This window comes from Triticum aestivum, chromosome 3A (genome assembly GCF_018294505.1).
Source record: "Triticum aestivum cultivar Chinese Spring chromosome 3A, IWGSC CS RefSeq v2.1, whole genome shotgun sequence".
NCBI lineage: Eukaryota > Viridiplantae > Streptophyta > Magnoliopsida > Poales > Poaceae > Triticum > Triticum aestivum.
In genome coordinates, this window is record NC_057800.1 from 555,598,307 (window position 1) to 555,614,144 (window position 15,838).

The 15,838-nt window shown below is 44.1% G+C and overlaps 1 protein-coding gene across 4 annotated transcripts; it reads right to left on the bottom strand.

The window, feature by feature from the left end:
* Positions 1-7,607: 7,607 nt before the first annotated feature.
* LOC123062200 (double-stranded RNA-binding protein 1) lies at positions 7,608-14,549 on the bottom strand. Of its 4 annotated transcripts, none has more exons than XM_044485596.1 (7): positions 14,111-14,549; positions 12,606-12,853; positions 12,100-12,378; positions 11,149-11,362; positions 9,277-9,399; positions 7,989-8,707; positions 7,608-7,904 (listed from the first exon to the last, which is right to left on the bottom strand). In XM_044485596.1, the coding sequence occupies exons 1-6, from the start codon at positions 14,355-14,357 to the stop codon at positions 7,998-8,000; spliced, it is 1,821 nt and encodes a 606-aa protein (XP_044341531.1). In that variant the 5' UTR covers positions 14,358-14,549; the 3' UTR covers positions 7,608-7,904; positions 7,989-7,997. The 4 variants fall into 4 exon arrangements, with proteins under 4 accessions (XP_044341531.1, XP_044341530.1, XP_044341535.1 ...); XM_044485595.1 differs by having other exon boundaries at positions 9,277-9,402; XM_044485600.1 differs by having other exon boundaries at positions 12,124-12,378; positions 14,111-14,548.
* Positions 14,550-15,838: the final 1,289 nt, after the last annotated feature.

The window sequence follows — 15,838 nt, forward strand, 5'->3', positions numbered from 1 at the left end:
GAGACCGACGCCGCTGCTACCCAGTACGACTACGGTGTTGACGACCCCTCCTTCTTGCCAGAGCAACCAGGCAAGCCCCCCCCCCTTGATCACCAAATATCGCCTACTCTTCTCTCTACTGCTTGCATTAGAGTAGTGTAGCATGTTACTGCTTTCCGTTAATCCTATTCTGATGCATAGCATGTCATTGTTGCTACAACTGTCGTTACCTTACCTGCAATCCTAAATGCTTATAGGATGCTAGTATTTCATCAGAGGCCCTACATTCTTGTCCGTCTGCCATGCTATACTACTGGGCCATGATCACTTCGGGAGGTGATCACGGGTACATATACTATATATTGTTACATACTTATGTTATTGTTCGGAGATGGGGGCTGAAGGGGCAGGTGGTTCCACCCAGGTAGTGGTGGGCCTGGGTTCCTGACGGCCCCGACTGTTACTTTGTTGCGAAGCGACAGGGCAGGTAGCGGCCACCTAGGAGAGAGGTGGGCCTGGCCCTGGTCGGCGTTCGCGGTTATTTCAAGAGAACATGTTTAACAAGATCTTGGTATTTGATCTGAGTCTGGCCACTGGCCTATACGCACTAACCATCTACGCGGGGACAGTTATGGGCACTCGACGTCGTGGTATCAGCCGAAGCCTTCATGACGTCAGCGACTGAGCGGCGGGCGCCGCATTGGACCGTAAGCTCGTGCTTGTATTAAGGGGGCTAGGTCTACTTCCGGCCGCGTACGCAACGTGCAGGTGTGCAATGGGCGATGGGCCCAGACCCCTGCGCCATAGGATTTAGACCGGCGTGCTGACCTCTCTGTTGTGCCTAGGTAGGGCTGCGACGTGTTGATCTCCCGAGGCCGGGCATGACCCAGAAAAGTGTGTCCGGACAAAGGGGATCGAGCGTGTTGGGAAATGTGGTGCACCCCTACAGGGAAGTTAATCTATTCGAATAGCCGTGATCTTCGGTAACAGGACGACTTGGAGTTGTACCTTGACCTTATGACAATTAGAACCGGATACTTATTAAAACACACCCTTCCAAGTGCCAGATATAACCGGTGATCGCTCTTTCATAGAGCGACGAGGGGAGGATCATCGGTTAGGATTATGCTATGCGATGATACTTGGTGAACTTACCATCTACTCTCTTCTACATGCTGCAAGATGGAGGTGGCCAGAAGCATAGTCTTCGATAGGACTAGCTATCCCCCTCTTATTCCGGCATTCTGCAGTTCAGTCCATATATGATACCCTTTTTCCATTTGATACCAATGCATACATATGTAGTGTAGTTCCTTGCTTGCGAGTACTTTGGATGAGTACTCACGGTTGCTTTGCTCCCCCTTTTCCTCCTTTTCTATACCCGTTTGCTACGACCAGACGAAGGAGCGCAGGAGCCAGATGCCACTGTCGATGACGACTACTACTACTCGGGAGGTGCCTACTACTACGTGCAGCCCGCTGGCGACGACCAGGAGTAGTTTAGGAGGATCCCAGGCAGGAGGCATGCGCCTCTTTCGATCTGTATCCCAGTTTGTGCTAGCCTTCTTAAGACAAACTTGTTTAACTTATGTCTATACTCAGATATTGTTGCTTCCGCTGACTCGTCTACGATCGAGCTCTTGTATTCGAGCCCTCGAAGCCCCTGGCTTGTAATATGATGCTTGTATGACTTATTTTTATTTGTAGAGTTGTGTTGTGATATCTTCCCGTGAGTCCCTGATCTTGACCGTACACGTTTGCGTGTATGATTAGTGTACGGTTGAATCGGGGGCGTCACATAGAGGGATAAACTCAAGCAATATGATATAAACCCCATCTTTTTATTCTCGATGGCAACAATGCAATACGTGCATTGCTGCCCCTGCTGTCACTAGGAAAGGACACCGCAAGATTGAACCCAAAGCTAAGCACTTCTCCCATTGCAAGAAAGATCAATCTAGTAGGTCAAACCAAACTGATAATTCGAAGAGACTTGCAAAGATATCAAATCATGCATAAAAGAATTTAGAGAAGAATCAAATATTGTTCATAGATAATCTTGATCATAAACCCATAATTCATCGGATCTCGACAAACACACCGCAAAAAGAATTACATCGAATAGATCTCCAAGAGAATCGAGGAGAACTTTGTATTGAGATCCAAAGAGAGAGAAGAAGCCATCTAGCTAATAACTATGGACCCGAAGGTCTGTGGTAAACTACTCGCACATCATCGGAGAGGCTATGGTGTTGATGTAGAAGCCCTCCGTGATCGATTCCCCCTCCGGCGGAGCGCTGGAAAAGGCCCCAAGATGGGATCTCACGGGTACCGAAGGTTGCGGCGGTGCAAATAGGGTTTCGTGGTGCTCCTGGATGTTTTCGGGGTATATGAATATATATAGGAGGAAGAAGTACGTCGGTGGAGCTACGAGGGGCCCACGAGGGTGGGGGGCACGCCCTCTTGCCTCGTAGCCTCCTCGCTTCTTTCTTGACGTCCACTCCAAGTCTCCTGGATCACATTTGTTCCAAAAATAACTCTCTCGAAGGTTTCATTCCGTTTAGATTCCGTTTGATATTCCTTTTCTGCGAAACACTGAAATAGAAAAAAAACAATTTGCACTGGGCCTTTGGTTAATAGGTTGGTCCCAAAAATAATATAAAAAGGTATATTAAAGTCCATTAAACATCCAAAAGAGATAATATAATAGCATGGAACAATCAAAAATTATAGATACATTGGAGACGTATCAGGCGACGCAAACCGATCAAGATTAGATCGAAAAACCAAAAAGAAAAACGCCGATCAAAAAGAGAGCGAAAAACCTAGAGCAAGGGCTTGGGAAAAAGACTCTCTAGGGCAGCCGGCCAACACGGCCGGCGGACGAACCCTATGTACGGGCGGCGCGGCCCCCAGCGGCGGTCATGGAGGCCAACCACCCCGGGGGCGCCGTGCAAGTGCGGAAGCGGCGGCGGCTAGGATTTAGGATCAACTTGCGATAGATATCATGTTAGAAGGGAGAGAGGATTCCTGGAATAGTTCATTGTATTGCTTGAGCATCGTGGGCATATATATAGAAATACAAAGAATAACTTGAAGTACAAGACAAGGCGGGACCAAATCGTAGTCTATCCTATACTTCCTAATAATCCTTGTACTCAACACTAACATCTCATTTCAGTGTTTGGTTGGTGTGGAACCGGAATCTAGTCATCCTTAAATAAGGAATATACTCTCGGTATGCTTCACCAAGCCATACCTTGAAATTTGTAAAATCGCCTCTTTTTAGATAATTTGTGAAATCATCTGGTTATTCCTCTCTTTGTTGCTTAAAAAAACTCTCGTTGTCACATGAAAAAGGTGAGTGTACTCAGATTCTTCTCATTCCACCTCTTCAACCAAATGTATGCATGGAATAAACTTATGCCATTTTTTTATCTCCAAACAAACACAAGAATGGAACTAACGTATACCTCTTTTTTTTGCGTGGAACCAACCCGTACCTTAGGAATGAAACCATGACATTCCATGCATCTTGGTCCTCAAACCAACACACCTAGACAACTCCAATAGCTCATGTAAAAGCCGTTTTTATGGGGTGGCTGTATAATTTAGGGGAAGTTTTCTAACATCTATTTTTCTCGGTTCCTGTTAAACTCCTTCCCCTAAAATCCCCTTTTTCCTATTTCCCATTAAAGGGTGTTGGGGCCCGCAAGTCAGTGAGACGGCATGGCAATGACAGCCGCAACAGTGAGGCGGTGTGACCTAGCGGTTGTCCTTGCAGCGGTGCGGCCTCACGGGGCAGGGGAGAGGAGGCATAGCGGTGGCGGAACCTGGAGGTCGTCCTTCAGGAGGCGCGGCCTCACAGGGCAGGGGAGAGGAGGCGGGGCCGCATGGCGGAGCGGCGCCAATGGCCCAACCTGGCGTCTGGAGCCCATGCGGTGTCGTAACTTGGCGGCAGCCTCACGGAAGCACGCCCTCGTGGGACAAGGGATGAGATGGAGCGGCGGCGGCGGTGGTGCGACCTTGCAGAGGCGTGGGGTAGGGGAGGAGGCGGGGTTTCACGACGGCGGCGGCCCGGCACGATGCAAGGGTCGCTTCTGTTGAAGTTTCAGGCGATTATCCGCCCGTCAAAATTATATGGGAAGGCCATCTTCCCATAAACATAAGGGGCGAGGAAGGTGAATATACGGGATCCCGTAAAAAAGTTGAGTTTACAAGAGCTGTTGGAGGCCTTTTTTGCCCCAACTTCCCCTAAAGGGTAACTTTTTAAGGGATGTGGGAGCTACCGGAGTTCCTCTTAGAGCATATCCAATCGGATCCCCACTCCTCCACCCGGATCAAAAACAACCACCCAATTGGTCCCCCTAAAGTCCTAAACCCATCTCTAATAACCCGGTTGTGCAATACCCTTCAGACTTAGCCTATATGTTGGGTGGATTTGGGCCGTCGGGACACGTTTTCCACGTCGGATTCAACAACCCGGACCCACTCCAAATTCCTTCACATCGTCCCCAAGCCTCGGGACCTGCCCATGGCACTTCTTTCCTTGTTTGCGTCATCCCTTTCCTAGCTCCGCCATCATCCCCGACCCACAGCGCCGCCACCATCGGCTCCTATCCGTGGACATTTAGGGGGTCATATTTGCCTAGTACAGTTGGAAATGCTCTTAATATATGACACTTGTCAAAAACATTGGTAATTACTTGTGCATTGCAAGCGGGAGGTAAATATTTTTTAGGTTAGTCGTGATTTACTTGCCCATATTAGTATAATTGTGTGAAATAATAGGATTTTACTTGAGAAACCCTTATTTGGTAAGCATTTATTTGTTTACTGACAGTACTTATTCCAGCAGATCCCTCGGTACGGTATCCTGGTGTAGCGTTTAGGTGGGAGGGGAAATGGGAGATGGATTTAACCAGGTTTAGGCTCTCCTTATGAGGTAAATACCTACTCCTGCTCATGTATATTGTGATTGGGGTGTGTAGAGTACAGGTATACTAAAAGATTCTAATGTGTTCTATCCACTAGCTTGGCCCTGACTTATATAAGATATCAGGGCCCCTAGGGTTACAAGAGTCTTAGTCGGCTGTGTCGGTTGAGGGGAGTCCTCCATAGATCCGGCCTCCTTGTCTTGAATGGCAAGGCTTCCCGAATCTTCCTTATGCAAGGCCCATGGGCCGACTTGATGACTCATCGAGAAAACCAACATAGGGGGCCTCGGGCTGGCCCACTTGGGCCGGTAACCATACAGGTGAGGCACCCCTGGTCCATAACACCATTAGTTTTTTATAAAAGGGTGTTTTTTATTGATTCATAATGAAGCATCAATGGGATACAAACAAAATGAACAAACACGATCTCTGCATAACTAATGTGCACACAGCCAAGCCATAACACCATTAGTCCCCTGAATTGGACTTCAAGCTTGGCAGCATCCTGATCGACACCGATCTACAACACCATCTTCTCGATTTTTTAGGTTGAAACTGCTTGTTTGAATATCCCTTAACAGTGAATTCTTGTTGTCAACCCCTCTCGGCGACCCGCTCTCAAAGTCAGATGAACCACTCCGGTCTTGAATCGTTGATGAATATGGTCGGCCCGGCGGAAAAGTTTTCCTGCCAAGCACCGTAGACTTTTCCTTTTTTTTATTTTTCCTGCAACCTCCCTCGAGTGGCCCCCGAGCTGCAGACCGGTTTCAATGAAACTGGGTTGCAAATCTCTATAACTAGGACTTAATGTGGGATGCGAAATGGTTGACCGGGGGATTGAATCTTATCGGAATTCGACCTTTTGCGCTTTAAAAGGCTGATCCAATAGCCCACAAGACTCAGGCTGGGATGGAAGGCTCACAGGTTGGATGGAGTGGTCGACCTTTGGATTGAATCTCCTCGGATTCTAGCTTGCACTTAGAGTTTTAATTAAAACGCTGACGCAATAGCCTCTGAGACTCAAGCCCGGCTTGAAGGCCGGCCTCAGGGTCGAGAATCTCCTTCAGGAACTAGCTCGGTCTTCTTATTCAAACCCGGCCTGGAGTATAATTTGGCCTGCCAGTGGCGTTTGGACGCAAGTTGCCCCTAGACTCAGTTCTCGGGGATCCGTCGATCAACCTACTATATGTCGTCCTGAAATATAATACAACAGACCATCACCGTTTGGGCGCAAGTAGCCCCAGGCTCTTCTCGACCAGCGATGTTTGAGGGCGAATAGCCTCCAGGTTGGGTTCTCAGGGATCTGTTGATCAACTTGCAAGATGCTCGTGTGAAATACAATCTATGCCTACTAATAAAGAAAATATTTATTCTTGGTTCGTCATGCTATTTTGCAAAAAAGAAAATGTTTCTGGCAACCAACCCGCAGCTCAGTTTTTGTCTTTTTTGCTTTTGCATAAAATCCCCTAATGTTTCTATTAATCAATTCGCAGACCAGTTTTAAGTAAGATTTTTGATTTTACAGGAAACCCCCTAACAATTGAGTTAATAAACCTACTGTACATATCAAATTCTTTTTAAAATATCCATATCTTTTAGACCATAACTTTAAATTTAACATGTTATCTATGGAATTTGATTAGAAAAATATGTAGAATCTGAACATGATGTTATTTTATCTGTTAACCGGTTTTCAAATGCTATTTATGGTGTAAACTTAATCAATAGTGCATGATCCGTCTTTCTTTCATACTAGTACCGATCTAGATTAAAAATGAACACCTTAGCAAAATCAAGATTGGAGACGAAAGAAACCACCTATAACCTCACAAAAAAAATCTCATCTTATGCCGAGAGAGAGATGTCTTAAGATTGATAACATTCAAATGCCATATGATTGTGTGAGCACTAAGACCATCGTCGACGAGGGTGGAAAGAAGAATAGGTGGCAACACTGATGGGAAGTCATGTGTTGAAAGAAAAGGCGTGAACCTATCGGGGTCTTGACTCATGAATATTAGGTTAGGGGAGTGTGGCATTTTTTTCCGTTGCAACACACGGCTTCTTTGCTAGTACTAAATTGGAAGAGTCGAAAGTGGACCTTTTTGGGGCGTTCCTAGCTATCAACAGCCTATTTATGTATTTCACATAAGTTGGTGCTTATTTTTACTTTCGTCCAACCTTACGCTCGTTTCTCCTTTTCTCTCTCCGTTTTGATTTGATTTCTCTACTATTTATATCCTATTACTCCCTCGTCAAAAAACGTCTTACATTATGAGATTACATTATGAGATGGAGGGAGTACAATGCACAGGCAATTATCAATTCCCTCCGTCCCAATGATATAAGATCATTTCTCAAACTAAGCAGCATAAACCAAAATGCAAACGGCAAAGTTAAGCCTAACCAGAACACCCAGACTCCGGAGTGTCTCAAAGGAACTCAAGACTAACTAGCTAGAAGTGTAGCCAGTTAAAACTCTCAGAGTCTCTCTCGGGTATTCCGCAATGAAGTGTCTCTAGAATAGACCACACAGCGCTATGAATGCAAATACAGCAATGGAAGAAAGAAGAAAAAATCGTGCAACATGCCTCGAGAGAGCAAAGGCCGACTGGCATATCTGCAATCAGAGGCCCGTCTAAACAAAATAGAAAGCCAACCAGAGAGCAAGCTCAAGATCAAAACTCCGAATGGTCCCAATAAAGTTCGTGGTCTTCTAAATTAAAAGTGACAACTTGGCAACAACACAAATTCAGGTTCAGTGAGATGGTCGAGCTCAGTACCATCGGCTAGATAGCATAACTTACATCAGTATAACGATGTCCCAGGAGAATAATTAGAGTTGCAGTGAGGATACGATTCGCCAACTTTACTAGCAAAACACGAGAGGGGCGTGGAACTAAACTCGTGGTGAAACTACAACCTACAACATGACAGGTGCATTGGCTGGCTCCGTCTCTTATGGACCTAAAGCCGCGGTGCTACCACCTGCATTTTGAGTTTGGACACAGAAAACAACTTAGCAGAGAGCAGAGGACACTGATAAAACAAGGGATACTAAGCTAAGAATACCTTCAGGGTTCAAGGAAAAGGTAAGCTCACAGCCACCCACTTGTCGTCACTAAAGGGAAGCACGGTTGCCCCCTCTGGTAATTTCATTTTCAGGTCAGGACGGCATGGGTAGATCTGGATTCGGTTAGTTGACATCGAGTAACTGCATCGGGCAGAATCAACAGGCACTGCAGTTGCTTTCGCCGCAAGGTTGGAAGTATTGGTTGGTGGCATTGAGCCAAAGGGGAGAGATGTGTGTTCTGGAGTTGAGTTCATTACTTCAGCCTTGATGCTTGGCTCTGGAACATCTATTTCAGCCTCAGCGCTTGGTTCTGCAGCGTGCATTCCTTCAGCCTTGATGCTTGGCTCTGGAACGTCTACTTCAGCCTCAGCACTTGGTTCTGCAACGTCCATTACTTCAGCCTCGGTGCTTGGCTCTGGAATGGCTGGTTTATCATTTTCCATCTTGACAGGCTGGATAGTTTCAACAGGAGATTGTAAAGCAACAGGCACTGTACTTGTTGCCACAAGGTTGAGCATATCAGTTGGTGGCACTGAAACTAACGGGGGTGACCTGCATTCTTGTGTCAAGTCCATTACTTCAGCCTTGATGCTTGGCTCTGGAGCAGCTGGTTTAACATTTTCCATACTGCCAGATTGGATAGGTTCATCAAGAGATTGTGTTTTGTCAGCAACAGGAAGATCAATACGGGAGCCAACAGAGCAAGAATCATGCTCAGCTGCAAAATGGCCAAACCATATGAGTCAATAGATGGAACAATCAAGATAAATAGATACCAAGAGAAACACAATCATTAATATCAAATACAAGCAAATACAAACTCATATTGCAGTATGACACAATCATTGACATCAAATACATACATACAAGATAACAATCAACAGAAAAGGTATAGTTCATTTGGATTGCTACAATGTCCAAAACAAGATCTACGATTGCATGATCAGTGGACTGTCCAAACTCTGAAAGTCTTCCAAGTTAAAGCAGCATAAATTAAGCTCCTGCAAATTGTAGAACAGAGAACTTCTGAAACATGCATGATGGATAACAATATAAAATTCACATTTTATTAGTGTGTAAACACATCACCCGCAGTTTACATGTCACATAAAATTCTGTTATATGGGTCATGTGTTTCTTGCGGAAATCACATTATAAATAGGAACATGGACCAGAAGCTGGTTCAGAAGAAGTCTACTGAGGTTTCATCACATGTCAATAGTATGTAGAAAAAGAAAGAGGAAGCTTTTTCCTATAAAAAGATAGGAAGGTAGGCAGAAAACTCACTAGCATTAGAGTCATTCTGCCCGTCACTTGTTCCCATTGATACTTGGGGAAATGAAGAATCAGATTCTACAGTCTTGACCTCTTGCTCAGTGAGGGTTTCGGTTCCTTGTTGCATCTGTGACCCTACTAGAAGAAAGAAAAAATGTTGGTGGCCATGCACAAAAATTCCACGAGAGATTGTGCATTCAAGAGAAAAAAAAGGTGGGAGCAAATGAATATAAAAGCCTTTAAATATAATCCACAAAGCAACATGCAGAGCATAATTTTAAAGCATCGCACACAAGTAGAAGTATAGCAAAAAAATGGTTGGGGAGCTATTGAGGCTATGCTTAGAGATATCAGATTAGTCTCGTTATTGTCATTTTCATAGTGAAGGGCATACAACAAATGGTACATTAGGCATACGCTGGTGGTAATACTGTCATTTAGGGGATTTCTGTTTTAGGGGTAGGATTATTGGGAAGTACTACTGTCAACTAGGTTCAGGAATTTCCCTTTTTAAGGAGCTAATGATCTGATGAGCTCTTTTAAGATGCTCCACCTTACCTCACCAGAGGTAAGATAAGGTTTAAATCTGAGCCGTTGATTGAGGGAGGTTAGTTTTGACCTTAACAGAAATAATGCTGGCAACCGGTATCATATTTAGTAAGGCATGTAAAATTGGCATGGATCCTTCCATAACAAATGGTAACCAGCTTTCTCTGGTAAAAATGGTTACAATCTGGCAATTGATTACAATGGGATCTTGATCACGTTCCAATTAATTGGTCTGAATCGATGCATCCTATCCACAATGAAATGCTTGATTGCATAGCCATAAGTAATGGATAGACAAATGTGCCTCCTAATGCTCGTGAATAGAGAGACAGCTGTGTAGTACGTGTCATGTATGATTTTGATAGCCGGTGTGGCGTATGATTTTGACAAACTCTTTGCAAGAGATTAGAGATGTGTTCCTTAAATAAATTGTACCCAGGATGGTATGCAAAGACTCATCAAGCAATAAAATGGAAGTCATAATTTTGACAGGCTATTTCAATGACACAAATTTGTAAATAGCTTGATGAAATGATGAATTTTGAATACATACATCACTTGATTAGAAATATAACAAAGATATAAAATTTCAAGGCATGGATAAACCATAGTAATTCATTACCGTTCAGACATGTTAGTTTAAGACATTTAAAAAAAAAAAGGGCAACCTGGTGCATGTAGCTCCCGCTTGCGCAGGGTCCAGGGAAGGGTCCGACCACTTTGGGTCTATAGTACGCAGCCTTTCCCTACATTTCTGTAAGAGGCTGTTTCCAGGACTTGAACCCATGACCTCATGGTCACAAGGCAGCAGCTTTACCACTGCGCCAAGGCTCCCCTTCTAGTTTAAGACATTTGTTAAATTTAAATATTTTCTCTCTCAATCCATTAGTTTTGGACGAAATTGATAATGCATTCTATTAGGTATATGGTCTGCATGTCAAACATTAATGCCATTAATGATTTGATTATGCCATAATAATGCGTATCAACATGTCCATCCTACATAATAATTTCCATTTAAATCCTACTCCCTCTGTAAAGAAATATAAGAGCGTTTAGATTACTAAAGTAGTGATCTAAACGCTCTTATATTAGTTTACGGAGGGAGTACATATTAACGTGGAGTAAACTATTGCAGAGACAACATCACCCTTGATAAGGTCAAAGTGACCTCTTACCCTCTATAAGGTAACAAATACATCATCTTAGCCAATAGTGGCAGTCCCTAATCATTTGGGGGCATCTTAAAATTTCTCTAATCTGACACACCACCAAAAACTACTCGTCAAGTTCGTCGCAGTATGAAGCTTCATTTCAGGAGTTTAAATTACTTACTGTCTTTGGAAGGTTGAAAAGCAGCAACCGTCATCTGTTTTTGCTTCTTAGTGTTACCAGGTCCCTCCTGAAAACTTTCGCCTTGAGTGTGCACGGTTGATTTGGAGATGGAGGAATTTTTTAAATTATCTGATGAAGTATTACAGACAGGCAAGGAAGAGCCTTCTTTCTCAGCTAATTCATGCCGGGGATTTGTATATTGCATTCCTCGAACCTACAAAAGGTAGAGCGGTCCATCAAATTAGTATTTACTACTCCCTCCATCCCAAAATTCTTGTCTTATATTTGTCTAGATACGGATGTATCTAATACTAAAACGTGACTTGATACATCCGTATTTAGACAAATCTAAGACAAGAATTTTGGGATGGAGGGAGTAATACAGCAAATACCTTACGAAATATTTCTGTCTGTGCAAGCTATTTAAGATATAAGAAACTATAGCATGCCCTTCCATAACTATTCCATGTAAAAGCCATTGTCCTATGTTCCCCTTAAAAGGTTGCTTTTGTTAAAATTTCACTACAAAAGCCAAGTCATCCAATCTACTCCCTCCGTTCCAAATCACTCGTCCAGAAATGGATGTATCTAGAACTAAAATACATCTAGATACATCCATACCTGCAACAAGTAATTCGGAACGGAGGGAGTACTTCACTGTTCCAATATGTACCAGTAACAATTCGTTTTGCATTGCTCCTAGGTGTTATCTACTCCCTCCGTTCCATATTAGTTGTCGCTCAAACGGATGAATCTAGCACTGAAATACATCCAGATACATCCATTTCAGAGACAACTAATATGGAACGGAGGGAGTAATAATCTATTCAATTCGGGAAAATGGATCATATGTTTATCAGTTATACAGATAAATGATGGCGATTAGATTAGTTATCATAAATAGGTGAGGCGATGGTAAGAAAATTTTCCATAATTAAATACTGGACCAACCGGCAATTGCTCCTCTGAGCTTACTTCTTGGGCTAAGGACACCAGAGCAAGATTTGCAGCAGCATATTCCGCCTCCTTAATTGTATGACAATACTGTGGGCTTTCAAATGTTTGCCCATCTATGGTCACTATTGACTTGAACAGAGGTGCATGAGATGGACCTTCCTGGATACGGTCATACCAAGGCAGTTGTTTTCCTCTCTTCTGAGCATACATTTGCAATTGAAGCTTATGATTAATCTGGATTCCAGGCAAAGAAATACATGAAGCTGATCCAGCCTACAAAAGGTAGAGTATTTTATTAGACAAAAATTGACGATGTTTCCGCACAGTGTAAATGAAGTCAATGGTTTCAATTCAGTTTTTACTCAGTTCTTGAATATTGTAAAATGGGAGAACACATTTACTAATAATACAGATAAATGCTGAAGGATGTTAGTGCTGATGCATAGGTAATCCGGTGCAAATTAAAGCCATCCATAGGAATAAAAATAGGTGCAACTAACCGGCATTTGCTCTGATGGGTTTGCTTCTTGGCACAATGACATTAAAGCCACTCTTGCAGCAGCAAATTCTGCCTCCTTTGTTGTGTGATAGTCTTGAGGACTTTCAAATTTGCGCCCATCTATGGTTACTGTAGACCTGAACAGAGGTGCATGAGGTGGACCACTTCGAATGGTGTCATATGAAGGCAAATCTTTATGTCTCTTCTGAGCATAAACTTGCAACTGAGACTTGTAGGGAAGTTGGGTTTCTGTAATATACAGAATAGTTAGTACTGCAAATATACAGAAACAAGTGTGAAAGAATATCAAGAACCTTTTTAGTGGCAAGAATAAAGAACTTCACAGCAGCATGAGAGGTGTAAAAATAAAATCAATTTGAGGGATGAGAGACATTTATATAGTTACATAGGTAGTGAAGGAATATGGGGTTCCAAGAGGGATAAACTACAGCGCAATATGGGGTTTAGGTGCCTCTACTGTTCAATGTATGCAGAAAATAAAGTATCAACAGATGTGCAACTTTTTACTCGTCATAAGGAAATAACTTCGTATCTAGTTCCGAGAGGGATAAACTACAGCACAATATGGGGTTTAGGTGAGCACTGATAATATTTGTTGGCACTTATATGCGGTTGAATGGTTTTACAAAATCTAAAAAAAAAATACTACTGATAGGTGAGCATGTATATCATCGACGTTTCTGTCAGTTACGATAAGGATCTTACTACACAGAGAACTTGTTCAAATGTAGCCAGTTATATGCCCACATTAAAATCCAACATGGAACGAGTGAGTTCAACACAGCTTCTCTGTAGCTTACTGTGTACACGCTCCACCGAGCAGATTCACTATGTTTGTTATAGCGTCACCAAACTTCTACCATTTCAGAATCAGATAGCTACCAAATCAACAGGATGTCCTTCAGAAAATGAATGCAGTAACTCCCCATCAATACCAAATCAAGTGATATGTGTGCTAGTGATGGCGAGTCTATCTACCGATATGAATGCATTGTACTCCTGCCGGTGAAACTGAGCATCATTTCCATTTGTCTGTGATGATAATACCAGTAAAGTTTTTATTTTTGCGAGGTAATAATACCAGTGTAAGTTGACTCGTACTGGTTCAATAGACAATAAACTATGCATTTCTACTAGAATCTCAATAACCAGTAAACTATCCATTTCTACTAGAATCTCAATCGCTATCAAAATGGCTTAAGCCTTTATACAGTTGATGATACCCCAGTTTGTTCAGGCCCAGAAAAAATGAAAAGAAAATGCACCTAATGTGGACATGAACTAGATGTAACCAGAAAGACGCTAACTGCACTCATGAATCCTGAACCAACAGCCGTCCACGAATCGTGCAAGTAAGGAGCTACTCGGGAACAAAACCTGAAACCGAAAGTTGGGAACCAAAATCCGACCACGAAGTGTTCGCGCAAGCGCAAGTAAGGACCCGGATGTACCCGCTAGTGGGGAACTGGAGGATCTGACACTCACCGGACTGCGGCGGGGGAGGGGGCGGGAGGGCGGAGAGGCGCTCGAAGGCGGCCTTGGCGGCGAGGTTCTGGGCCTCCTTGGCCGTGCCGAACCCGCCGCCCTCGTCCGGCGAGTGGTACACTTCGCCGTTGACGGCGACGGTGGCGCGGAACCTCAGCGAGTGGGCCGGCCCCTCGCTCTGGTGGGCGTAGTCCGGCGGCGGCCACCGCCGCTGCTGGCACAGCTGATTCAGCTGCGCCTTGAACATTGCCGCGGAAGATTGGGACCCGGCCTCTCCCGATGGGGAATTCTTCGGGGCTATCGCTCGCTTTGATCTGTTCGCTGGATTCGACTTCTCACGTTTATTGCGCCTCACTCGCTCCCCCTCCTCTGCTGGATTGATGCTCCTTCACGCTCCTTTGTGGGCTTCGGTTCAGTGGTACGACGTTTGTTTGGTGGGTGGGTTGGGGTTTATCCGCGTGTTTTCAGGGTCTCGCTCCGGGCAACCACTATGTTGTGAAGAGTAAATTGCACACACAATTCACAAGTAACAAATGAATCAACTCCTTTCGAGAAAAAACAAACAAATGAATCAACTGTGTTAAACAAAATTCAACTACTCCCTTTGTCCCGATTTAGATGCCGTGATGGCATTTTGCTATTGTGTAATCGAGACCAGCCCGCCTTCGTGGAGCTGTGTCGCAGGTGGGCGGTAACGTAATCGAGACCAGGTGGGCGGTGACGGAATCGAGACCGGGTGGGCTGCGAGCGGCGGAGTCGTCAGCACGGCGGCGGAATCCGACGGTGCTTGGCCCAGGCGAAACATGGGCGACAATGGGAGGCCGAAGGAAGGAGACGGGCCGTTTTGTTGGATGTTTGAAAGTATGAGGTTTTTTTGCAAAATATCTAGTGTACTACGTGCACGACGAGTAAATCGGGACAGAGGAGGTATGTGTTAGTAATATTGATGAGTAACGATATATATATACACCCGAAAGGGATATGACCACCTAGAAAGAGAATGGACATTCTTTTTAGGAAAATCATCATCGCTACTTTATTTCATTTCAAGTAGGGATACATCTACAACTAGCGAGAGAATAGAGAAAGGAAGATTATTCAACCAAACTTCGGGTGATAATTCTTAGCTAATATAGCAAGCTCGCGAGCCACGCGGTTAGCTTCACACCTGCAATGCTAAAAATATGCCTTCCCAAATATCCTTGGACACTTCAAACCAATCATTGATGCTCGTCATCACACGGATGCTAACCCCATTCAGCTCTTCATGCAGTCCACCAGTTCGAGACAGTCGAGTAGACAATTAAGCGTTGGATTCCCATAGAACGATCGGACCATGTTTACGTGTCATCGCCTTGACGGTATGGGTATTTATCGTCGAGGCAAGGAAATGATTCTCTGCCACCACCAAGTCCCCAACGTATCTGGATCATAGCACGACAGGACCCATAATCATCTTCATATGAAAAAGAAGCGTCAATATTGACCTTCAGGGTTCTGACGAGTGGGTGTGTCCACCTGACCTCTTTTTCCCGGAACTGCTACAGTGCATCCAGACGAGCACAGTTTAGCGCCAAAACTTAACATTATAGCGCCTGACAGTTGAGCTTCTTCTCCATGCACTTTTTTTCTTTCTTTCCTTCTAGATGTAAACCAAGAATGACAAAGTCAGCCATGGTTACCTGGTCTATAGTTCGTTTAGAGGGAATGGAGATATTAGTTTGCAAG